Here is a 15,222-nt window from a genome sequence, read left to right on the forward strand (position 1 = left end):
TGGCGAGAGCGAACGGCGAGGTCGAGGGAGAAAAGAATAGTGGACCTACCGTAGTTTGAACAGTCGCTGCACACACTCACCTGGCGCAGCCTTTGACAAATATGCCGTGTGGTCCATGCTGCATCGGAAGGAGGGACTTACGCCACAAGATGGCTTAAACGAAGCGAACGTTTTGTGGGCCCAAGCGTTGGATTCGCGGTATTGTAGATAGAGCATAATGATACTCAAAGCTCCCGCACCTCGTCTGCGTCGCCGAAGAAGATGGAACCGTCCATATCTTCATCGTCCTCCGCCGCCGTGCCATGTAGGTCGCCCGCGGCATGCAGCGCCTGACTGAGCGCCATCATGCCACTTCCGTCTTCATCCACGTTGGCGTCCTCGTCTTCATCCCCGAGCAGGAAAAGCGGCTCCTGATTCGAATCACCGAAGAGGGGTACCGGAGGCAGGTTGCGTCCGGAAGGCACAACACTACCATCCCGCGACGTCGCAGGTGCAGCACTCCCATCGCGCGCGTTCAGCGGCGCTGGTGTCAGCCCTCGCGGACCAGGAGTAAGACTCCGCCTCTCATCCGGGTCCGGTAAGAACAGCGGCGTCCGCGCTCGCTGCGTCCCTGGCGGCTGCACACTCGTCTCCTGATGGAACGGCGCCAGCGACCCGGACCTCGAAGGTGCGACAGAGCCCGCGCGCGAGCCCGGAGCGAGGGAAGCGCCCCTCATCGGCGGCCAGGGTTCGACGACGACACAGAGGCAGTGACCGTAGATGCTGAAGCCTTGATAGCGAAGTTGGAGCAGTGGTTTGGGTTTTTCTTCCTCCTCGTCCGCGGCGAGGTCGAAGGCGGAGGGCTGTGGAGGTGGTGGCGGGGAGGGTGACGGTTCACTCATCTCGACGTCCTCTTGCGGGGGTTCTTCTGTTTCTGGATTTGGCGGTTCGGCGGCAGGTGGCGGCTTGACGTCCTCTTCCATGTCCTCGTCTTCCGCGTCTTCGGCGTACAACCCAAGTGCGGGTTTCCTTGCCCGTAGCGAGCGCCGCGGAGCAGCTGGCATTGGTGCACCCTCATCCTCAGCTTCTTCGTCTGAAGTGACAGCAAGCTCCTCGTCTTCGTCAGCGCGAGCCTTCCCCTTCGTCTTCTGCCGTTTGGGCGCGGGTGCTGCTTTCGGTCGAGCTTTGCGCTTGGAGGTAGATTGAGTAGTCGGTGGAGGCGCAGAGGCAGGTGCGGTACGTTTCACGGGTGGGGCAGCGACGAAGTGGCGGGTCTGTCATATGCTAAGTGGAGTCACGTAGGCGGGGGAGGGGTATGCGCACCTTGACGAGAACAGAGTGAGGATGTGTCTTGCGCAAGAAGTACGCAAACTGGTAGGAGTCTGAGTATAGTCCATGAGCGGTACATACCCCAGCAAAAAAGTAGCACGTACCGCCACGATGGGTATCAACGGTCAGCTTCTTGGCTCCCGCCGCTGACTGGGTCGCATCTGCTTCAGCTCGAAGCTTTGGGACGATGCTGCAAAGGTCATGCCGTTGAGTTTGACGCGTAAGAATCGCAAATGTACACGCACTGAGGTCGCAGATCCGCCAACACATGTTGCAATATTTGGTCGTTCATCCAGTCAAGATGGCGCTCATCGAGATAGACCTAGCGGTACGGTCGGATGGGAGCACTTCTACGAAGGGGACTCGAGTTACATAGAGCGGTAGCACGTTCCTCTCTGATATCTTGAGGTAGTAGGCATTGCGAGCACGAAAGGGCATGGCGCTAAAGGCGCGCTCTTATGATGAGGGTAGGAGGCGAAGGTGATTAAGCCCGCACGTGGCCGCGCGTCATGACGCGTTCATTGTTTTCCTAGAGTGGGAGCCCTTGTTCTTTGGCAGTGCAACACAACACTCCCAGAATCCAGATAGTACATGTTCGCATTCAAAGATACAACACAACTCGAAACTACACTACTTCATCCAACCGTCCGCTGATCTACATAGATCATGACATTACCGGCTTCAGTTTCTTTGCACTTTTACAGGGGCTCGGCGGGCACGTCGGGGCCAGAGATCATGACCTTAATGACGCTCTTGCCGTCGGGACCCTTGCCCTTGCGGTTAACCTCGAAGGCCTCTGCGGCCTTGTCGAAGGGGAACCTAGAAGAACAGTTAGTACCAGGTTGCAGGGGATGCAGGACGGCGTACCGATGGGAGACGAGCGGCTTGAGGTCAATCTTGCCGTCGCGGACGAAGGCGATACCGAGTTTGTACGCGCCAGGCTATTGAAGCGATGAGCATATGATGAAATGAGATTTGTTCGAACAAACACGTACGCCGTAACGGAACGAGCCCTTGAGGGTCAGCTCTTTCGCGCCGATGGCACCGATGTCAACCGTGACATTGGGCGTACCCATGCCTACTTGTACAAACGTGCCGCCCGTCTTCGTCACATAGATACCGGTCTGGATGGACGGTGGTGCACCGCTCGCCTCGATAACGAGATCGATGGCGCTCTCGCCGCGGTCCGTGATCCCAAGCTTCTGCATCATCTCCTGCGCGTTCCGCTTCGAGTACTCGACCTGGCTCTCGCCCTCCTTGGGCTTGCCTGGAAGGTACACATCCGTCGCGGCGTACTTCTTCGCGAACTCGAGGCGCTCGGGCACGATGTCAACGCCGATGATGCGGGAGGCGCCGATCGCTTTCGCGGTAGCCATGCAGAGGAGGCCAACGGGGCCGCAGCCGAAGACGACGACGGATTGGGAGGCTTGGAATTGGCCGAGCTTCGCTACGGAGTGCACGCCGACGGAGAGGGGCTCGATGAGGGCGCCGTCCTCGAGGGACATGTTGTCGGGAAGCTTGTAGACGAGGTGGGAGGGGACCTGGTAGTAGCGTGCGAGGGTGCCATCGTAGGGTGGGGTAGCGGCGAAGACGACGTCGGGGCAGAGGTTGTAGTGGCCGGACTTGCAAGCATCGCAGCTACCTGAGAGATACTTAGCACTAATTCGACCAGGGGAAAGGAGAAGAACATACCGCAAGTTGCGCCGGGCTCGACGGCAACGCGGTCGCCTGGCTTTACGTTGGTGACCTTGGGTCCAACTGAGGACGATTAGAGGAGATCGGCACATCATGGAGTATACATACCTTCGTGGATGACACCAGAGGATTCATGTCCGAGGACCTGGGGCAGATGAGTGATCGCGATGGGGAAATAAGGTGGCGCATACCATCGGTCCTGTCACGACGAAGTCCCCGATGCGTCCATGGGTCAGATAGTGTGCCTACAACCATCATCAGTATTCCCCCTCTGCAGAAAAACGGAGAGTACTTGCATCGGACCCACAAATACCTGACATCAGCCCCCGTTAGCACGCCATGCTTCATGAAGGGGCACGCACGCACCTGTCTTCTTGATCGCGACAATGACCTCTCCAGGACCCGCCTTCGGGACGGCTCGCTGCTCGAACTTGGTGTTCTCGACACCGGTGAGGACGAATGAGGGGTTGTCGGACATGGCGGTATGATTATGGTGAAAAGAGCAGAGGCGGACGGTCTTATAGTTATATGCGGTCCGGGCTTTCGTCCGGCCATATGATATCCCTAGGGACGGGCCCTGCCCCAGACCCCGCAACTGGCGCTGGGGCGTCCGGGGCAGCTGGCGAGAGCCGTTCTTCAGGAGGGAAGTCCAGATATTGGCCATGGTGGTAAGAAACAGACCGAGGCCACGCCCATCGCATGCTCGAGTCTGTGCGACGGACGCACCGCGCAACAACCCCGGACGGAATCCAGCGGTCCGGACGAAGGGCCCCTGAACGCCCCCGCGCCCCGCGATATAAGCGTCCACACACGCAAACAACACCAACTGCCCTCTTGCCTTCTACTTCCATCTTCTTTCTCTGCAGGTTGATCCTGTACACGCTCAGCAGGCTCTGATCTTCGCACACGCTATTCTCCGCGGAACGCCCTTTTTGCTCGCTTCGCGTCCCCGCTTCGTCCTTTCGCTGCATACAACGCGTTGATCGCTGCTGTCTTCACACTCGCCCTTCTTCCTCCGCGCCTTAACCCTCAGCCATGCCTGGAACCGACGTTGACAATATGCCCGACTTCACTGGTCGCTCTATAGATGATGGGCGTCTTCTCTTGCTCGACTCTCTGGGCTGTGGTGCATTCGGCAAGGTCAGCACATACGCGCTTCTCATACTGTCAGCCTCATACGTCACAGGTCTACCGCTGCTGCGATGTCACTTCTCCCAAAGGAGAACGCTCCTACTACGCCGTCAAGGTTCTCAAGAAGCCTAGGGCGCGCTCTCGTCAAGAACGATATCAGGCTCACGAACTCGCTCTGCACCACCGAGTCAGCGGCCACCCATCTATCGTGTCTTTTCACAAGGTCATCACCGACTCCAAGCACGTCTACGTGGTCCTCAATCTCTGCGACGGCGGCGACCTCTTCAGCGCGATTACGGAGCGGAACCTCTACTTCGGCAACGATGCTCTCATCAAATCAGTCTTCCTACAGATCCTGGACGCTGTTCATCATTGTCACACCAAAGGCGTCTACCATCGGGACCTGAAGCCTGAGAATATCTTCTGCTCCAAGGACGGCGCGACCATGTACATCGGCGACTTTGGGCTTGCTACAGACAAGGAAATCACCAAGGACTACGGCTGCGGCAGCAAGTTCTACATGAGTCCTGGTGCGTCACCGTGCTCCGTCGCTCATGTCGTCGCTAAACTCGACTGCTACAGAATGTATCGGCAAGGAGATCGTACTGGGCGAATTTTCGAACGCGAGGAGCGACATTTGGTCACTCGGCGTGGTCCTCACGAACCTGGTCTCCGGCCGTAATCCTTGGGGTATGTCATTTATTCGTAGATCTCGCACCCTCATGCTAAACATACTCCAGGCTACGCTGTCTCTTCCGACGCTTGCTTCGCTGCGTATATGCGCGACCCGAATTTCCTGCTCACGGTCTTACCCATCTCTGAGGCGGCCAACAACGTTCTCAAGCGCATCTTCGTGATAAACCCTCTGCGTCGAATATCTCTGCCAGGCCTACGCGCTGAGATCGAGGACATCAGGACGTTCTACGCTTCTGATGTCGAGCTGGCTGTGCGCGAAACCGAGCTCGGGGACGTCGATATCGAGGTTAAGAACGCTCAGAACAAAGACGAGGTCGCGCCCTCCATCCCCGCATCCGACGAGCACTACATATATCCCAGCCCTGCGGACGAGGCATTTGCCATTCCTGACTCCGCTGTCCTGGAGATCATTGACGTGCTCCCTCATCCTTCTCCTGAAGCCGAGGTATCTGACGCGGACGCGCCCATCGAACAAGATGGCGACATACAAGATGCAGTGCTTCCACCCAGCCCTGCTGGTCCTCTCGCCGCACCTGCAGCTGAGGACACGGTCGACTTCCTTGCGCCACCTCGTCGCCCCTTCGATGCTGAGACTGGCTCGACAACTAGCTCAGCGGACAGCGAGGCACCTATCACTCCTGCTACCTACCCCCTCGCGGACGACGTCGAGATCCCTGACTTTGCTGAGGGCGAGGGTATCGGGCAGTCTCGCGTACTCGGTTCTTCGGAGTACGTAGGTGCGCCCAAGTACGTCGATGCGTCTTCCATGCGCGTGGTGCCAGTCAAAGTCTCTCCCCTCGCGGGCGTCACCATCGTTGACGAGGGGAGTGCTGGCTCCGACCCTGGTTCGGCGAAGCGATCTCGAGGGCTGTCCTTCTCCAAGCTGTTCAGCAAGGGACCGTTCTCCAAGATACGCAATATCGCCAAGCAGACCTCGGGAACGAAGGCGTAGCGGGGTGATCAGGGGAGGGAATCTGAAGGGCTAGTGGAGGGGGAAGCACAGCATGCATGCACGGACGCTTCAGCGATTTGGACAAAGCACATGTATTTATACAACATTCTCTTTTATACACATCCTTAGCCTGCTGGCGGGCATTAGGGCAGAGACATTGTGTGTGACAGACAAATTTTGTCCCATCTTACGCAGCCTCATCATCCTGCACCGCTGCATCTGCGTCCATCGCAGCCGCCTCCTCTTGTTGACCTTTCGTGGTCTCCCCCATGATCGTATCCTCGCCATCCGCCTCCACCGCAGTCGCCGTCCCGCGGTACTTCTGATCTTCCGCTGCGCTGGTGAGGTTGCTCTGGTAGTGCGTGCTCGTGTCCGTCTTAGTAATCTCGCGGAGCGCCATAGTCGCATAGCACGCAGTCCCGAGCTGCAGGTTGATCTGCAAAGCAAGGAACTTGCCATTCTCGTCAATCACAGGCGGGTCCATGCCCAGCAACTTGTCCTCGTCCGCCTGCGCGAGCGCGACGTCCGGGTCCGTGTACCGGAGCGTCGTCCACGTGAGCTCCTTGGGCTTGTGGAGGATGTGGCGATAGGAGCCGGCGAGGATGTACTCCTTCTGCTTGCGATGGAAATTATCGGGGTCGACGCCGTCGGCGACGAGGAACTCGCGATAGCGGGCGCCGAGGGGTCCGCCGGGGAGGGAGACGTCGGTGCCGGGAAGAGGCATGACGACGTCGAAGATGGAGTAGTTGTCGACGTCGGCTTCGGTGAGGACCTTGATTTTGGGCGCGACGTAGGGCTTGCGGGAGCGTTTGCCGTTCGCTGAGAGTGGTATGGTCAGGACGCCGAATAGCGATGTGAAAGGGCTGTGCTTACCCGGAGCCTCTTCCTCCTCTGCGTCTGCCTTCTTCGGCTCTTCTGGCGGGACGTCCAGAACGAGGTCGCCCGGGATGGGCTTGTCGGCGCCAAAGGTACGGATGCGCTCCGACACAATGGCGTTCCAGACATACGACTGGTACGCATGCACATACATCAGACGTAGGTTCTTGGGGATCTGTCCGCGAGTCAGCTTTGCTGTGGGGCATGAAGGCGAAGGGCACGAACCGTCGTGAGCGCCCCGAGCGCATTGCGCGTATCCTTCTCCTTCTTGTAGCTCTCAAGAATGCAGCGCTCGGCAACGATACGGCGCGGGAGCATCTGGAGGGCCTTCTCGACGTCGCCATCTACGAGGAACGCATCGCGCGCCGCAGCGATGTCGGCATGCTCGCCGGAGCGCTTCTGGAGGATGAGGTCGACGGCGCGCTGCCACTCTGAGCGCAAGAGCGCCAGTCCAACGGAATGCGTGGGTACACTGGCCGTCCCGAAGCGCTGCATGCCGTAGTAGTTGATGAAGCCCTTCTCCTTCACGATGGTCATCGCCTTGTCGAGCGTGTCCATCGAGTCGACCTGGACATTGCGTAGCGTGATCACGAATGCGTTTCCCTTCAGCATGCCGAGCTCGAGGCTCGCCTTGCTGTACTTCAGGTCCGCGACCCGGATCCCCCGCTCCCCGCGCTGCTTTACCGCCTCGGACTCCGGCTTGTCGCGACCGACGCCATTCGCGAGCTTCCATACATCCTCGACGAGCTTCCCGTTCCGCTTGAGCGAGACGCGCTGCACGGTGACGCCGCGCTTGTCCTTTGTGCCCGCGACGGAGAGGTCCTTGACGTTGCAGTGAAGCAGGCGCGACAGATGCGCGAGCGCGTCCTGCGTGTCGCGATTCGTCTTCTGCAGCGTGAAGTGGATGTAGGGCGGGAAGTTGCTGCGCTGGCCGCCACGCCCACCTCCGCGACCACCACCTCCACCGCGCCCACCGCGTCCGCCGCGGCCCCATTTGATGACGATGCGCAGGGCGGCGTCAGATTCAGAGGGTGTGGAGTCGGTCGCGGTGTCGAGCTTGCCGCCGAAAAGCTCGCGTATCTTCTGGTGCAATTCGGTGCGGGTTGTCTTCTCTGCGAGAGGCTGTTTCGAGTGAGCGACAAGCAAAGACAACTGAAAATATACGCGAACCTCTGTAAGGACCTTGCGAGTGTCTTCGCGTCCGCCTCGTCCTCCACCCCTACCAGCGCGTCCTCCACGACCTCCTCGTCCGCGACCACGTCCTCTCCCACGGCCGCCGCGACCTGACTGCTCAGGCTCGGGCTCGGGAACCGGTGCTTCCTCGGGTTTGTCCCCTTCCTCCCTCTTCTGACGGCCAGCCCAGCCGCTGTCACTGACGAGGGGAGGTTCCGGCCCTTGGAAGAACATCTCCTTTAGCTGTGCGATAGCTTGTTCCGAAAGGTACGGCGCGAGAGTCGTGTTGAAGTGTTCTGGCCAGGGCTCTTCCTCGGTAGATACCGCAGGCTTTGCCTCTTCTTCCTTGGCCGGCTCAGCAGCATCAGCAGAGGTCGACGCGGCAGGCTCCTCGGGCTGAGGCGCATCGGGGGGAGGTCCATTGGGGAATGAGTTGGGCTTTTCGAGCGACTTCAGGTGTTGTACTTCGCCATCCTGGTTCACCTCAAAGACAAGGAAGTCTGTGAACCTGGACTTGTCAGCGACTTCCTCACATGAGACGCGCACCACTATTCACCTCTGTTTGATGATGCCCTCAATTTTGCCTACGCCCTTGCCGATGTACTCCGATATGCCAACGTCCGTTTCGAGGAAGTTGACCTGTTCCCCTTTCTTAGCGGTGGGTGCGGACAGTCCTAGGAGCTTGTGACTGGGGGGAAGGACCTGGCCTTCCAGCTCGACCTTGCGCCGCTTGGAGTAACGTTCAGCGTCTTCGTCGTCCTGCTCGCGCTCGTGTACGATGATGGGCTCAGCCATGGCAGGTATACAAGCTCAGAGTCAATGGGGGACGAGGTCTCAAGCCGTGAAAGTCGTCGTCGAACAACGTCAAGTTCGAGACGGACCAGAGTTGGATTTCGTGATTAGATCTACGCTCGATCACAGAATGATCAAAGAACAAAGCTTGCCAAAAGGGGATCTCCCATCAACTTCAACTTGCCCCAAACCATCATGACCGCCGCTCATAAGCTCACATACGGTCAGCGCGCTGCAAGGTTCACCAATCCCGCGGCGAAAGCCCTGCTGGAAACCATGGAGCGCAAGAAGAGCAATCTATCCGTCAGCGTCGACGTCGTAAAATCCGCCGATCTGCTCGCTATTGTCGATACCGTCGGGCCCTATATCTGTCTGATAAAGGCATTGCACTGTCGCTTGCGGTCTTGGGATGCTGCTTATACTCTATGAAGACCCATGTGGATGTTGTCGAAGACTTCGACTCGTCGCTCGTCACCAAGCTTCAGGCTCTGGCCGAGAAGCATGATTTCCTCATCTTTGAGGACAGAAAATTCGCCGACATAGGTCTGTCCGTCGAATCTCTATCGATGTCAACTCTGATGACTTGCACAGGCAACACCGTCGCTCTGCAGTACTCTAGTGGCGTGCACAAAATTGCCAGCTGGTCGCACATCACGAACGCACACCCTGTTCCAGGACCGTCAATCATCAGTGGCCTCGCATCGGTAGGACAACCCCTCGGTCGCGGACTCCTCCTGCTCGCAGAGATGAGCACGAAGGGCTCACTTGCGACAGGCGCGTACACTGAAGCCGCCGTCCAGATGGCAAGGGAGAACCGCGGCTTCGTCATCGGGTTCATCGCCCAACGGCGGATGGATGGTATTGGCGCGCCTCCAGGGGTGAATGTCGAGGACGAGGATTTTCTTGTCTTGACACCAGGTGTCGGACTCGATGTGAAGGGCGATGGGATGGGGCAGCAATACAGGACGCCGAAGCAAGTGGTACAGGAAGATGGGTGCGATGTAATCATCGTGGGTCGCGGGATTTATGGCAAGGACCCATCGAAGGTGGAAGAGATACGGAGGCAGGCAGAGCGTTACCAGGCTGCAGGATGGGCGGCGTACATTGAGAGGGTCAACGCCTTGGTATAGCTAATCTGATCGGTGTTGTCTTGTTAAGCGTCAGGCTCAATGGAACGCTTTGGACGAGCGGAGAGTAACTTGAATTAGCAGTGTATACTTCGGGCAAATCAATCGTGATAAATACAAGAGCACGCTCACGCACGTCCAATCTCCCTCAAAATCTCCATCTTTCTCGCCTCATTCACCTTCCTGAACCCAGCCGGCGACATCTCGAACAGACCATGCCCACCCGACAGCGCACGCAGCCTATTCGAGTAGTCCAGCATCCGGCTGAGCGGCGCCACCGCCTGCACCGCGCGCTTCATCTTCACGCCCGCCGCCTCCCTCGCCGCAGTGCCGCCAGAGGGCGACACCCACTCCGGGGGCACGTACACGCCGTCCGCAGGGTACGGCTCCTCCACGTCGGATCCACTGCCACCGGTCATGTCCAGCACCTCCCCGCCGTGCTCCGTGAGGTCCTTCACCACCTTCCCCAGCGCGTCCTCCGTCACGCTGACCTTCAGATCCACATACGGCTCCATCACCGGCCCCATTCCCGCCGCCTTGATGCGCTCGCGCACGACCCACGCCGCCGCGGGCGTGAGGTATGTAGCGAGCTTGGGGATGAAGTTCAACTTCTTGATCTTGAGGAAGACGCGCGAGAAGGCGAGGGAGGTGTGCGGGGAGCTGGAGAGTGCGCTGGCAATGCCCTGTCCGATGTAGGCTTCAGGGGAGGTGCCGAGTGTCTCGGGGGGCGGGAGGGGCCGGCCGTGGGCGTCGAGGGCGACGTTACCGTCCCAGGCGGGGTCGCTGGGCTCGTGATCCTCGAGAGGCCGCATCTCGAGGTCGACGGTGACGGTGAAGGGCCGGCCTTGGTGCATGTCCGGGGAGGTCCACACGTTGGATACGGAAGACGTGTCCACGTCCGACAGCGTCTCGCGATACGAGACGTACCGCTTGCCCAGCTCGAACCTTGCCTCGAACTCATCTCTCAGTCTGCCCTCCACGATCTCCAGATGCAGCGTGCCCATCCCATGCACCAGCAGCTGTCCCTCCTGCACATCGATCCTCACTGACGGGTCCGTGCGCGCCAGGGACTCCAGCGCCGCCTGCACAGGCGCCAGATCCGCGTGCGATTGCGGGATGACCGAGGCGGAGACGACAGCCGGGGGCGGCACGATGCTGCGCAGGTGCGACTCGGAGGCCTCAGATTCGAGGGTGTCGCCCGTGCGGGTGTACTTAAGGCCCAGTATAACGCCCACGGAGCCGAAGGGCAGCTCGTCGACTTCTTCCGCCTGGTCGGCGTACAGAAGGAGTATCTTTGAGATTCGCTCCTTCTGGTTGCGTGTGGTATTCATGATGCCGCTTTGCTTTTTTACTTTGCCTGAGGGAGGAGCTCAGCCGGTGTCGTAGCAAAGAGAAGGACGGTCATACCTGAGTAAACCCGGACAAAAGTCATCCAGCCTCGCCGCTTATCCCACATAACCTTCCAGGCGAGCATTCTCGTCGGTGAAGTAGCGATCTGCTTTTCGTGCTCGACATCCAGTGGGCTAGCAAGAAGTTCACCGACGAAGTTCATGACGATGTCCGTGCCAATATGCCTGAACGCTGCCCCGCCAACGACAGGAAGGATATCATTCTTCAGCGTCGCCGTGCGCAGAATATCCTTAATCTCCTGAGCCGGTACCTCCAGGTAAGGGTTGGACGTCTCCGACGAGGACAAGAGTGTTTCCATAAGCGGTTCCGAAAACATCGACAGATTGTCGAGCATTGCAGTACGTGCTGTGACCACTTCGCCGAGGATGGGGTGATTCGAAGGCAGGCAGTCCACTTGGGAGAGAGCTTGCTCAGTCCGAGGAAGTGTATGCCGCGTGTGTTCGCCTGCTTCGTCCCATTTCCACACTTCCCAGTTGACGAGGTCGACGAGACCCTGAATGCCTGGTTCTGCCCTGTCGTAGTCGGCAGGGTCGAAAGAGGCTATGGGCAGGACAAGTGCGAGGGGGTTGGGGTGGAACCGGTTCGTCAAGAGGGACGTGAGGGAAGACTTGAACGAAGCACCAGGCCGGTCAAGTTTGTTGAGGAACATTATCCGAGTGGAGACGCCGTACCTATCATGCGTCAACCAGTGTTCGAAGTAGTAGAAGGAGCCTCACCTGGCACGCACCTGTCCAGCTGTTTCCAGACACCCTTCGTCTGCGCCTCGACGCCTTCCACGGAGTCGATGAGGACGACTGCGCCATCCACGACGCGGCTAGCACTTTCGACTTCCATACCAAAGTCCGCATGTCCAGGAGTGTCAATGAGGTTGAACGTCCAGTCCTTCCACTTGACGGGAATGCTTGCGGATTGGATGGTAATCCCGCGTTCGCGCTCCGCAGGCAAGAAGTCCGTCGTCGTGCTCCCCGTATCCACCGTCCCAGGTTGCGCCAGATACTCCGACTTGAGCAGGATAGATTCCGTCAACGTCGTCTTCCCCGAGTCTTTCAGCAGTCAGTGCCGGGCGTACCCCATGCTTACACCCCACTCACCGATATGCGCAACCAGCGCCATATTCCTGAACTTCGACGGGTCATTTGGCAGCTGCGTGGCGTACCCGCGCACGCCCGGGCGAGGCCAGCACGGTTTCCATCGTCGCAAGAGCGACGAGAGCATCGTTCGCGCCTGTCCAAGCGCCGGCGATCGGCCAATGAATGCACTTTAGCGCCGAGCCAAATACGGACAAATACGGTATTGTGCTCCCGTTAAAGGCATCAGAACAATAGGCGCGCGTCTCTCTTCATCTACCACCACAATCCTTCCCCCTGCCAATGGACGCAGAGGACCGCATTGAGCGCGAGGTACAGCGCAGGCTACAAGCGCAGGGGCGCCACCCTTTGAGCACCGAACCGACAGCCACCCACCCGCCACATGGGAACATCCCCAACACGCCTTTCTTCGTGTCTCTCATCGCGTTCCTGCTCGGAGGCGTGTTTTCTCTCGGACTTGTGACTTTTTTGAGTGGTGGCTTTGACTCACACTGGTGGTCAACGTATCAACTGGGCTTCTTTGCTGCCGCCTGGTCCTTCTTCCACTGGGCAGAGTTCGCTACGACTGCGCAATATAACCTCGAGAAATGCAGTATAGACTGTATGTGGGGGACCACAAGATTGAAAGTAAACTCGCTCACTATATGTAGCATACCTGCTGGACAACGGGATCATGTACCATGTCGCAAACGGCGTGGCGCTTATTGAGTACCTCACCACGTTGTACTTCAAGCCCGGATGGAAAACATGGCCGTACCTCTCGCTCATAGGTGAGCACGCTCGTTTATGGAAGAACTCCCTCCTGACCCCTCCAGGCGTCGTGATGACCCTTACAGGACAGGCCCTGCGGTCTATAGCCATGATTCACGCCAGCACCAACTTCGCGCACCAAGTCGCTTTCGACAAGCGCTCCAATCACCAACTCGTGACCAGTGGTGTCTATGCGTACGCTCTTATAGTGGTCTTCTGCTCATCTTCTGATGCTTCCTGCAGATGGTTCCGCCACCCATCCTACGCAGGGTTCTACTACTGGGCCCTCGGGACCCAGCTAGTTCTCCAAAACCCCATTTCTTTCGCGGGCTTCTCGTTCGTGCTCTGGCGATTCTTCTACTACAGGACAAGAGGTGCCTATCCCTACTGCTGAGTTCTGACACGCTCGCTGACATGCAACCAGCGGAGGAGCGAGCCCTCGTCAGATTCTTCGGGCAGGACTACGAGAACTACAGGAAACGCGTTCGCACTTGGATCCCCTTCGTACCATAGACGGTGTGCTACCGCATCCTCCATTCTTTCGCTGTACAGACTAGGGAATCATTAGGGAACAGTGCTTGAGTTGAGTGAGTGCGCAAGTTGAGGGTGGTAGTCGGCATAAGTTCTCCCGAGACTGCTCATCCCCACCTCTCATTTTGCGTCTTCCAACTTGCTTCTTGCGAGTCCCCCACGACGAATGAGAGTATGAAAGTAGCATGCATCTGCGTCATAGCCATAGGGGTACATAGTGACAATAATGGGTGGGGCATGCGACAAGGGTTTTGTGTATCGACCGACCAAACATCCCGCGAACGTACTCGTGAGGCGACTCGATTACTCATCCTTGACTATCGTGCTCTTGTCCGACACGTAGATGCCGTCCAAGAACTTACGGATATCCTTGTTCCGTACGCGGCAGATGCCCTGGATGGATGCGGCTGGAGGTGGATGTTAGCAGATGTTGGCAAAATTATTGGATTTGTTGACGGGAAGCGTGAAGGATGAATGGAAAGAGGTGATGGGAAGGATTGAAGGCAAGCGATACATCATGACGATGGCTGAGATGTATCGAAACTCACCGGATTGTGAGACGTTGTCGATGTCGTTGCCCTCAAGGATGAGCTCGTCCTTCTGTGCCTTCGACTCAGCGACAACAACGCCGTCAAGCATGTCAACGTGGCGGACGGTCTAGGTAGAATATGTCAGATAATTGTACATATACAATCATACTACTCAACGCACCTTCTCGCCCAAGAAATTCCGGATCTCAAGAGCGGAACCCGACTCCTGGATAATGCAGTTGATCGGGAAATGGGCGTAGACGGCGCGCATTTTGTATTGGAAGCCCTGTTATCGAAGCCATCGTCAGCATTCCTGCCACCCTCCCCATCCACCCCCACTCTCCCCCACCACACCACCCTCGCAGATAAACGCACCTTCGTCACACCCGTAACCATGTTCTGGATGAGGGACTTGATCGTGCGCAAGCAGGCGACGTGCTTGCGGCCGCCCTGCCACACCGCGAGCGTGACCTTGTTCGCCTTCGCGCCCTTGATAATCCGGATGTCCATGTCGACGTGGCGGACGTTCTTGGTGAGCGTCCCCCGCGGGCCGGACACCTTGATCTGGCGCGACTTGATCTGGACATCGACGCCCTCGGGGATCTCGAGCTCTTCGGTCTTGAGGACGTCCCGCATCTATGCGATATCGTCAGTACGTGGTGTTCCAGTGAATGGGTCCGCTGAGTTGGCGAGATCTGCAATTCTGCGCGCGAGGGGACGCGAGTGGCAGGGACTGAGTGTCATGGGGGATGATCGGTATCGCGCCTCTCTCGAGCAGATCCAGCGCGTAGAGACCGCATTTCGGCATGATTTTGGTACGAGACGGGTCGTACGGGCGCGTAGAACGCGTAGGGCGCGACGACAGGGCAACGGAGCGGCAGCACGAACCTTGAAGGGAGGTTTTGGTCGAGGGTGAAGATTTCGGTGTGGATTTGGGCGATTGCGGATACAGTCACAATGTCACACAACTGTGACACACTCGTCCTCGCGCGGACTGCCTTTCCTGAGCATCCCTGCCTTCTCGTCCAGCCCAAAGATGTCGTTGATGAGTTTTGATGATGCAGTTGTCTCCCCTTCACTCCAAGAACCAAGGAGCATGCCAGACTGGTGTCATGCGCCGTGTTTACTTTTTTGTTTTCGTTGGCTTCCTCTTGCATCCCTCG

At 58.1% G+C, this 15,222-nt stretch overlaps 8 protein-coding genes across 8 annotated transcripts; 3 read left to right on the forward strand and 5 right to left on the reverse strand.

Moving 5' to 3' along the window:
* Window positions 1-170: 170 nt before the first annotated feature.
* Window positions 171-1,791, reverse strand: SCHCODRAFT_02621872 (uncharacterized protein). The gene is made up of 5 exons (XM_003037846.3): window positions 1,681-1,791; window positions 1,554-1,630; window positions 1,413-1,498; window positions 1,303-1,361; window positions 171-1,253 (listed from the first exon to the last, which is right to left on the reverse strand). The coding sequence occupies exons 1-5, from the start codon at window positions 1,744-1,746 to the stop codon at window positions 225-227; spliced, it is 1,317 nt and encodes a 438-aa protein (XP_003037892.1). The 5' UTR covers window positions 1,747-1,791; the 3' UTR covers window positions 171-224.
* Window positions 1,792-1,849: 58 nt separating this feature from the next.
* Window positions 1,850-3,616, reverse strand: SCHCODRAFT_02621873 (GroES-like protein). The gene is made up of 8 exons (XM_050345086.1): window positions 3,370-3,616; window positions 3,300-3,316; window positions 3,195-3,248; window positions 3,112-3,148; window positions 3,001-3,066; window positions 2,304-2,950; window positions 2,176-2,249; window positions 1,850-2,127 (listed from the first exon to the last, which is right to left on the reverse strand). Exons 1-8 carry the CDS (start codon window positions 3,479-3,481, stop codon window positions 2,007-2,009), a joined length of 1,128 nt encoding a protein of 375 aa, XP_050200465.1. The 5' UTR covers window positions 3,482-3,616; the 3' UTR covers window positions 1,850-2,006.
* A 208-nt stretch (window positions 3,617-3,824) lies between these two features.
* On the forward strand, window positions 3,825-5,876 carry SCHCODRAFT_02253810 (Pkinase-domain-containing protein). The gene is made up of 3 exons (XM_050342204.1): window positions 3,825-4,664; window positions 4,717-4,824; window positions 4,875-5,876. Exons 1-3 carry the CDS (start codon window positions 4,091-4,093, stop codon window positions 5,780-5,782), a joined length of 1,590 nt encoding a protein of 529 aa, XP_050200466.1. The 5' UTR covers window positions 3,825-4,090; the 3' UTR covers window positions 5,783-5,876.
* Window positions 5,877-5,969: 93 nt separating this feature from the next.
* Window positions 5,970-8,626, reverse strand: SCHCODRAFT_02666569 (tRNA pseudouridine synthase D; the record flags this gene model as incomplete). The annotated part of the gene is made up of 5 exons (XM_003037848.2): window positions 5,970-6,601; window positions 6,656-6,833; window positions 6,884-7,780; window positions 7,829-8,339; window positions 8,388-8,626. The coding sequence occupies 5 exons, from the start codon at window positions 8,624-8,626 to the stop codon at window positions 5,970-5,972; spliced, it is 2,457 nt and encodes an 818-aa protein (XP_003037894.1).
* Window positions 8,627-8,818: 192 nt separating this feature from the next.
* ura1 (Orotidine 5'-phosphate decarboxylase) lies at window positions 8,819-9,870 on the forward strand (the record flags this gene model as incomplete). The annotated part of the gene is made up of 3 exons (XM_003036499.1): window positions 8,819-9,004; window positions 9,055-9,166; window positions 9,215-9,870. The coding sequence occupies 3 exons, from the start codon at window positions 8,819-8,821 to the stop codon at window positions 9,751-9,753; spliced, it is 837 nt and encodes a 278-aa protein (XP_003036545.1). The 3' UTR covers window positions 9,754-9,870.
* On the reverse strand, window positions 9,693-12,375 carry SCHCODRAFT_02729909 (P-loop containing nucleoside triphosphate hydrolase protein; the record flags this gene model as incomplete). Its single annotated transcript, XM_003037849.2, has 4 exons — window positions 9,693-11,107; window positions 11,158-11,831; window positions 11,888-12,203; window positions 12,252-12,375. The coding sequence occupies 4 exons, from the start codon at window positions 12,373-12,375 to the stop codon at window positions 9,879-9,881; spliced, it is 2,343 nt and encodes a 780-aa protein (XP_003037895.1). The 3' UTR covers window positions 9,693-9,878.
* Window positions 12,376-12,484: 109 nt separating this feature from the next.
* Window positions 12,485-13,937, forward strand: SCHCODRAFT_02687541 (ICMT-domain-containing protein). Its single transcript, XM_003036500.2, has 5 exons — window positions 12,485-12,849; window positions 12,899-13,018; window positions 13,064-13,193; window positions 13,242-13,372; window positions 13,423-13,937. The coding sequence occupies exons 1-5, from the start codon at window positions 12,531-12,533 to the stop codon at window positions 13,509-13,511; spliced, it is 789 nt and encodes a 262-aa protein (XP_003036546.1). The 5' UTR covers window positions 12,485-12,530; the 3' UTR covers window positions 13,512-13,937.
* SCHCODRAFT_02575091 (60S ribosomal protein L9) lies at window positions 13,697-15,086 on the reverse strand. Its single transcript, XM_003037850.2, has 5 exons — window positions 14,948-15,086; window positions 14,435-14,695; window positions 14,241-14,345; window positions 14,078-14,186; window positions 13,697-13,936 (listed from the first exon to the last, which is right to left on the reverse strand). Exons 2-5 carry the CDS (start codon window positions 14,693-14,695, stop codon window positions 13,833-13,835), a joined length of 579 nt encoding a protein of 192 aa, XP_003037896.1. The 5' UTR covers window positions 14,948-15,086; the 3' UTR covers window positions 13,697-13,832.
* Between the last annotated feature and the right edge of the window lie 136 nt (window positions 15,087-15,222).

Source organism: Schizophyllum commune (assembly GCF_000143185.2).
Source record: "Schizophyllum commune H4-8 unplaced genomic scaffold SCHCOscaffold_5, whole genome shotgun sequence".
NCBI lineage: Eukaryota > Fungi > Basidiomycota > Agaricomycetes > Agaricales > Schizophyllaceae > Schizophyllum > Schizophyllum commune.

Excerpts from the sequence above, each read along its gene's own strand:
- SCHCODRAFT_02621872 (XM_003037846.3), bottom strand. The coding sequence starts at position 1,746 with ATGCCCTTTCGTGCTCGCAATGCCTACTACCTCAAGATATCAGAGAGG. Across the intron at positions 1,362-1,412 it reads CGTTGATACCCATCGTGGCG|ACTCCTACCAGTTTGCGTAC; the intron begins GTACGTGCTACT and ends GACTATACTCAG. Across the intron at positions 1,254-1,302 it reads CTCACTCTGTTCTCGTCAAG|ACCCGCCACTTCGTCGCTGC; the intron begins GTGCGCATACCC and ends AGCATATGACAG.
- SCHCODRAFT_02621873 (XM_050345086.1), bottom strand. The coding sequence starts at position 3,481 with ATGTCCGACAACCCCTCATTCGTCCTCACCGGTGTCGAGAACACCAAG. Across the intron at positions 2,250-2,303 it reads AGGGCTCGTTCCGTTACGGC|CCTGGCGCGTACAAACTCGG; the intron begins GTACGTGTTTGT and ends TCGCTTCAATAG. Across the intron at positions 2,128-2,175 it reads AAGCCGCTCGTCTCCCATCG|GTTCCCCTTCGACAAGGCCG; the intron begins GTACGCCGTCCT and ends CTGTTCTTCTAG.
- SCHCODRAFT_02253810 (XM_050342204.1), top strand. The coding sequence starts at position 4,091 with ATGATGGGCGTCTTCTCTTGCTCGACTCTCTGGGCTGTGGTGCATTCG. Across the intron at positions 4,665-4,716 it reads CAAGTTCTACATGAGTCCTG|AATGTATCGGCAAGGAGATC; the intron begins GTGCGTCACCGT and ends CGACTGCTACAG. Across the intron at positions 4,825-4,874 it reads CTCCGGCCGTAATCCTTGGG|GCTACGCTGTCTCTTCCGAC; the intron begins GTATGTCATTTA and ends AACATACTCCAG.
- SCHCODRAFT_02687541 (XM_003036500.2), top strand. The coding sequence starts at position 12,531 with ATGGACGCAGAGGACCGCATTGAGCGCGAGGTACAGCGCAGGCTACAA. Across the intron at positions 12,850-12,898 it reads CGAGAAATGCAGTATAGACT|CATACCTGCTGGACAACGGG; the intron begins GTATGTGGGGGA and ends CACTATATGTAG. Across the intron at positions 13,019-13,063 it reads GCCGTACCTCTCGCTCATAG|GCGTCGTGATGACCCTTACA; the intron begins GTGAGCACGCTC and ends TGACCCCTCCAG.
- SCHCODRAFT_02575091 (XM_003037850.2), bottom strand. The coding sequence starts at position 14,695 with ATGCGGGACGTCCTCAAGACCGAAGAGCTCGAGATCCCCGAGGGCGTC. Across the intron at positions 14,346-14,434 it reads TGGTTACGGGTGTGACGAAG|GGCTTCCAATACAAAATGCG; the intron begins GTGCGTTTATCT and ends CTTCGATAACAG. Across the intron at positions 13,937-14,077 it reads CGACAACGTCTCACAATCCG|CCGCATCCATCCAGGGCATC; the intron begins GTGAGTTTCGAT and ends ATCCACCTCCAG.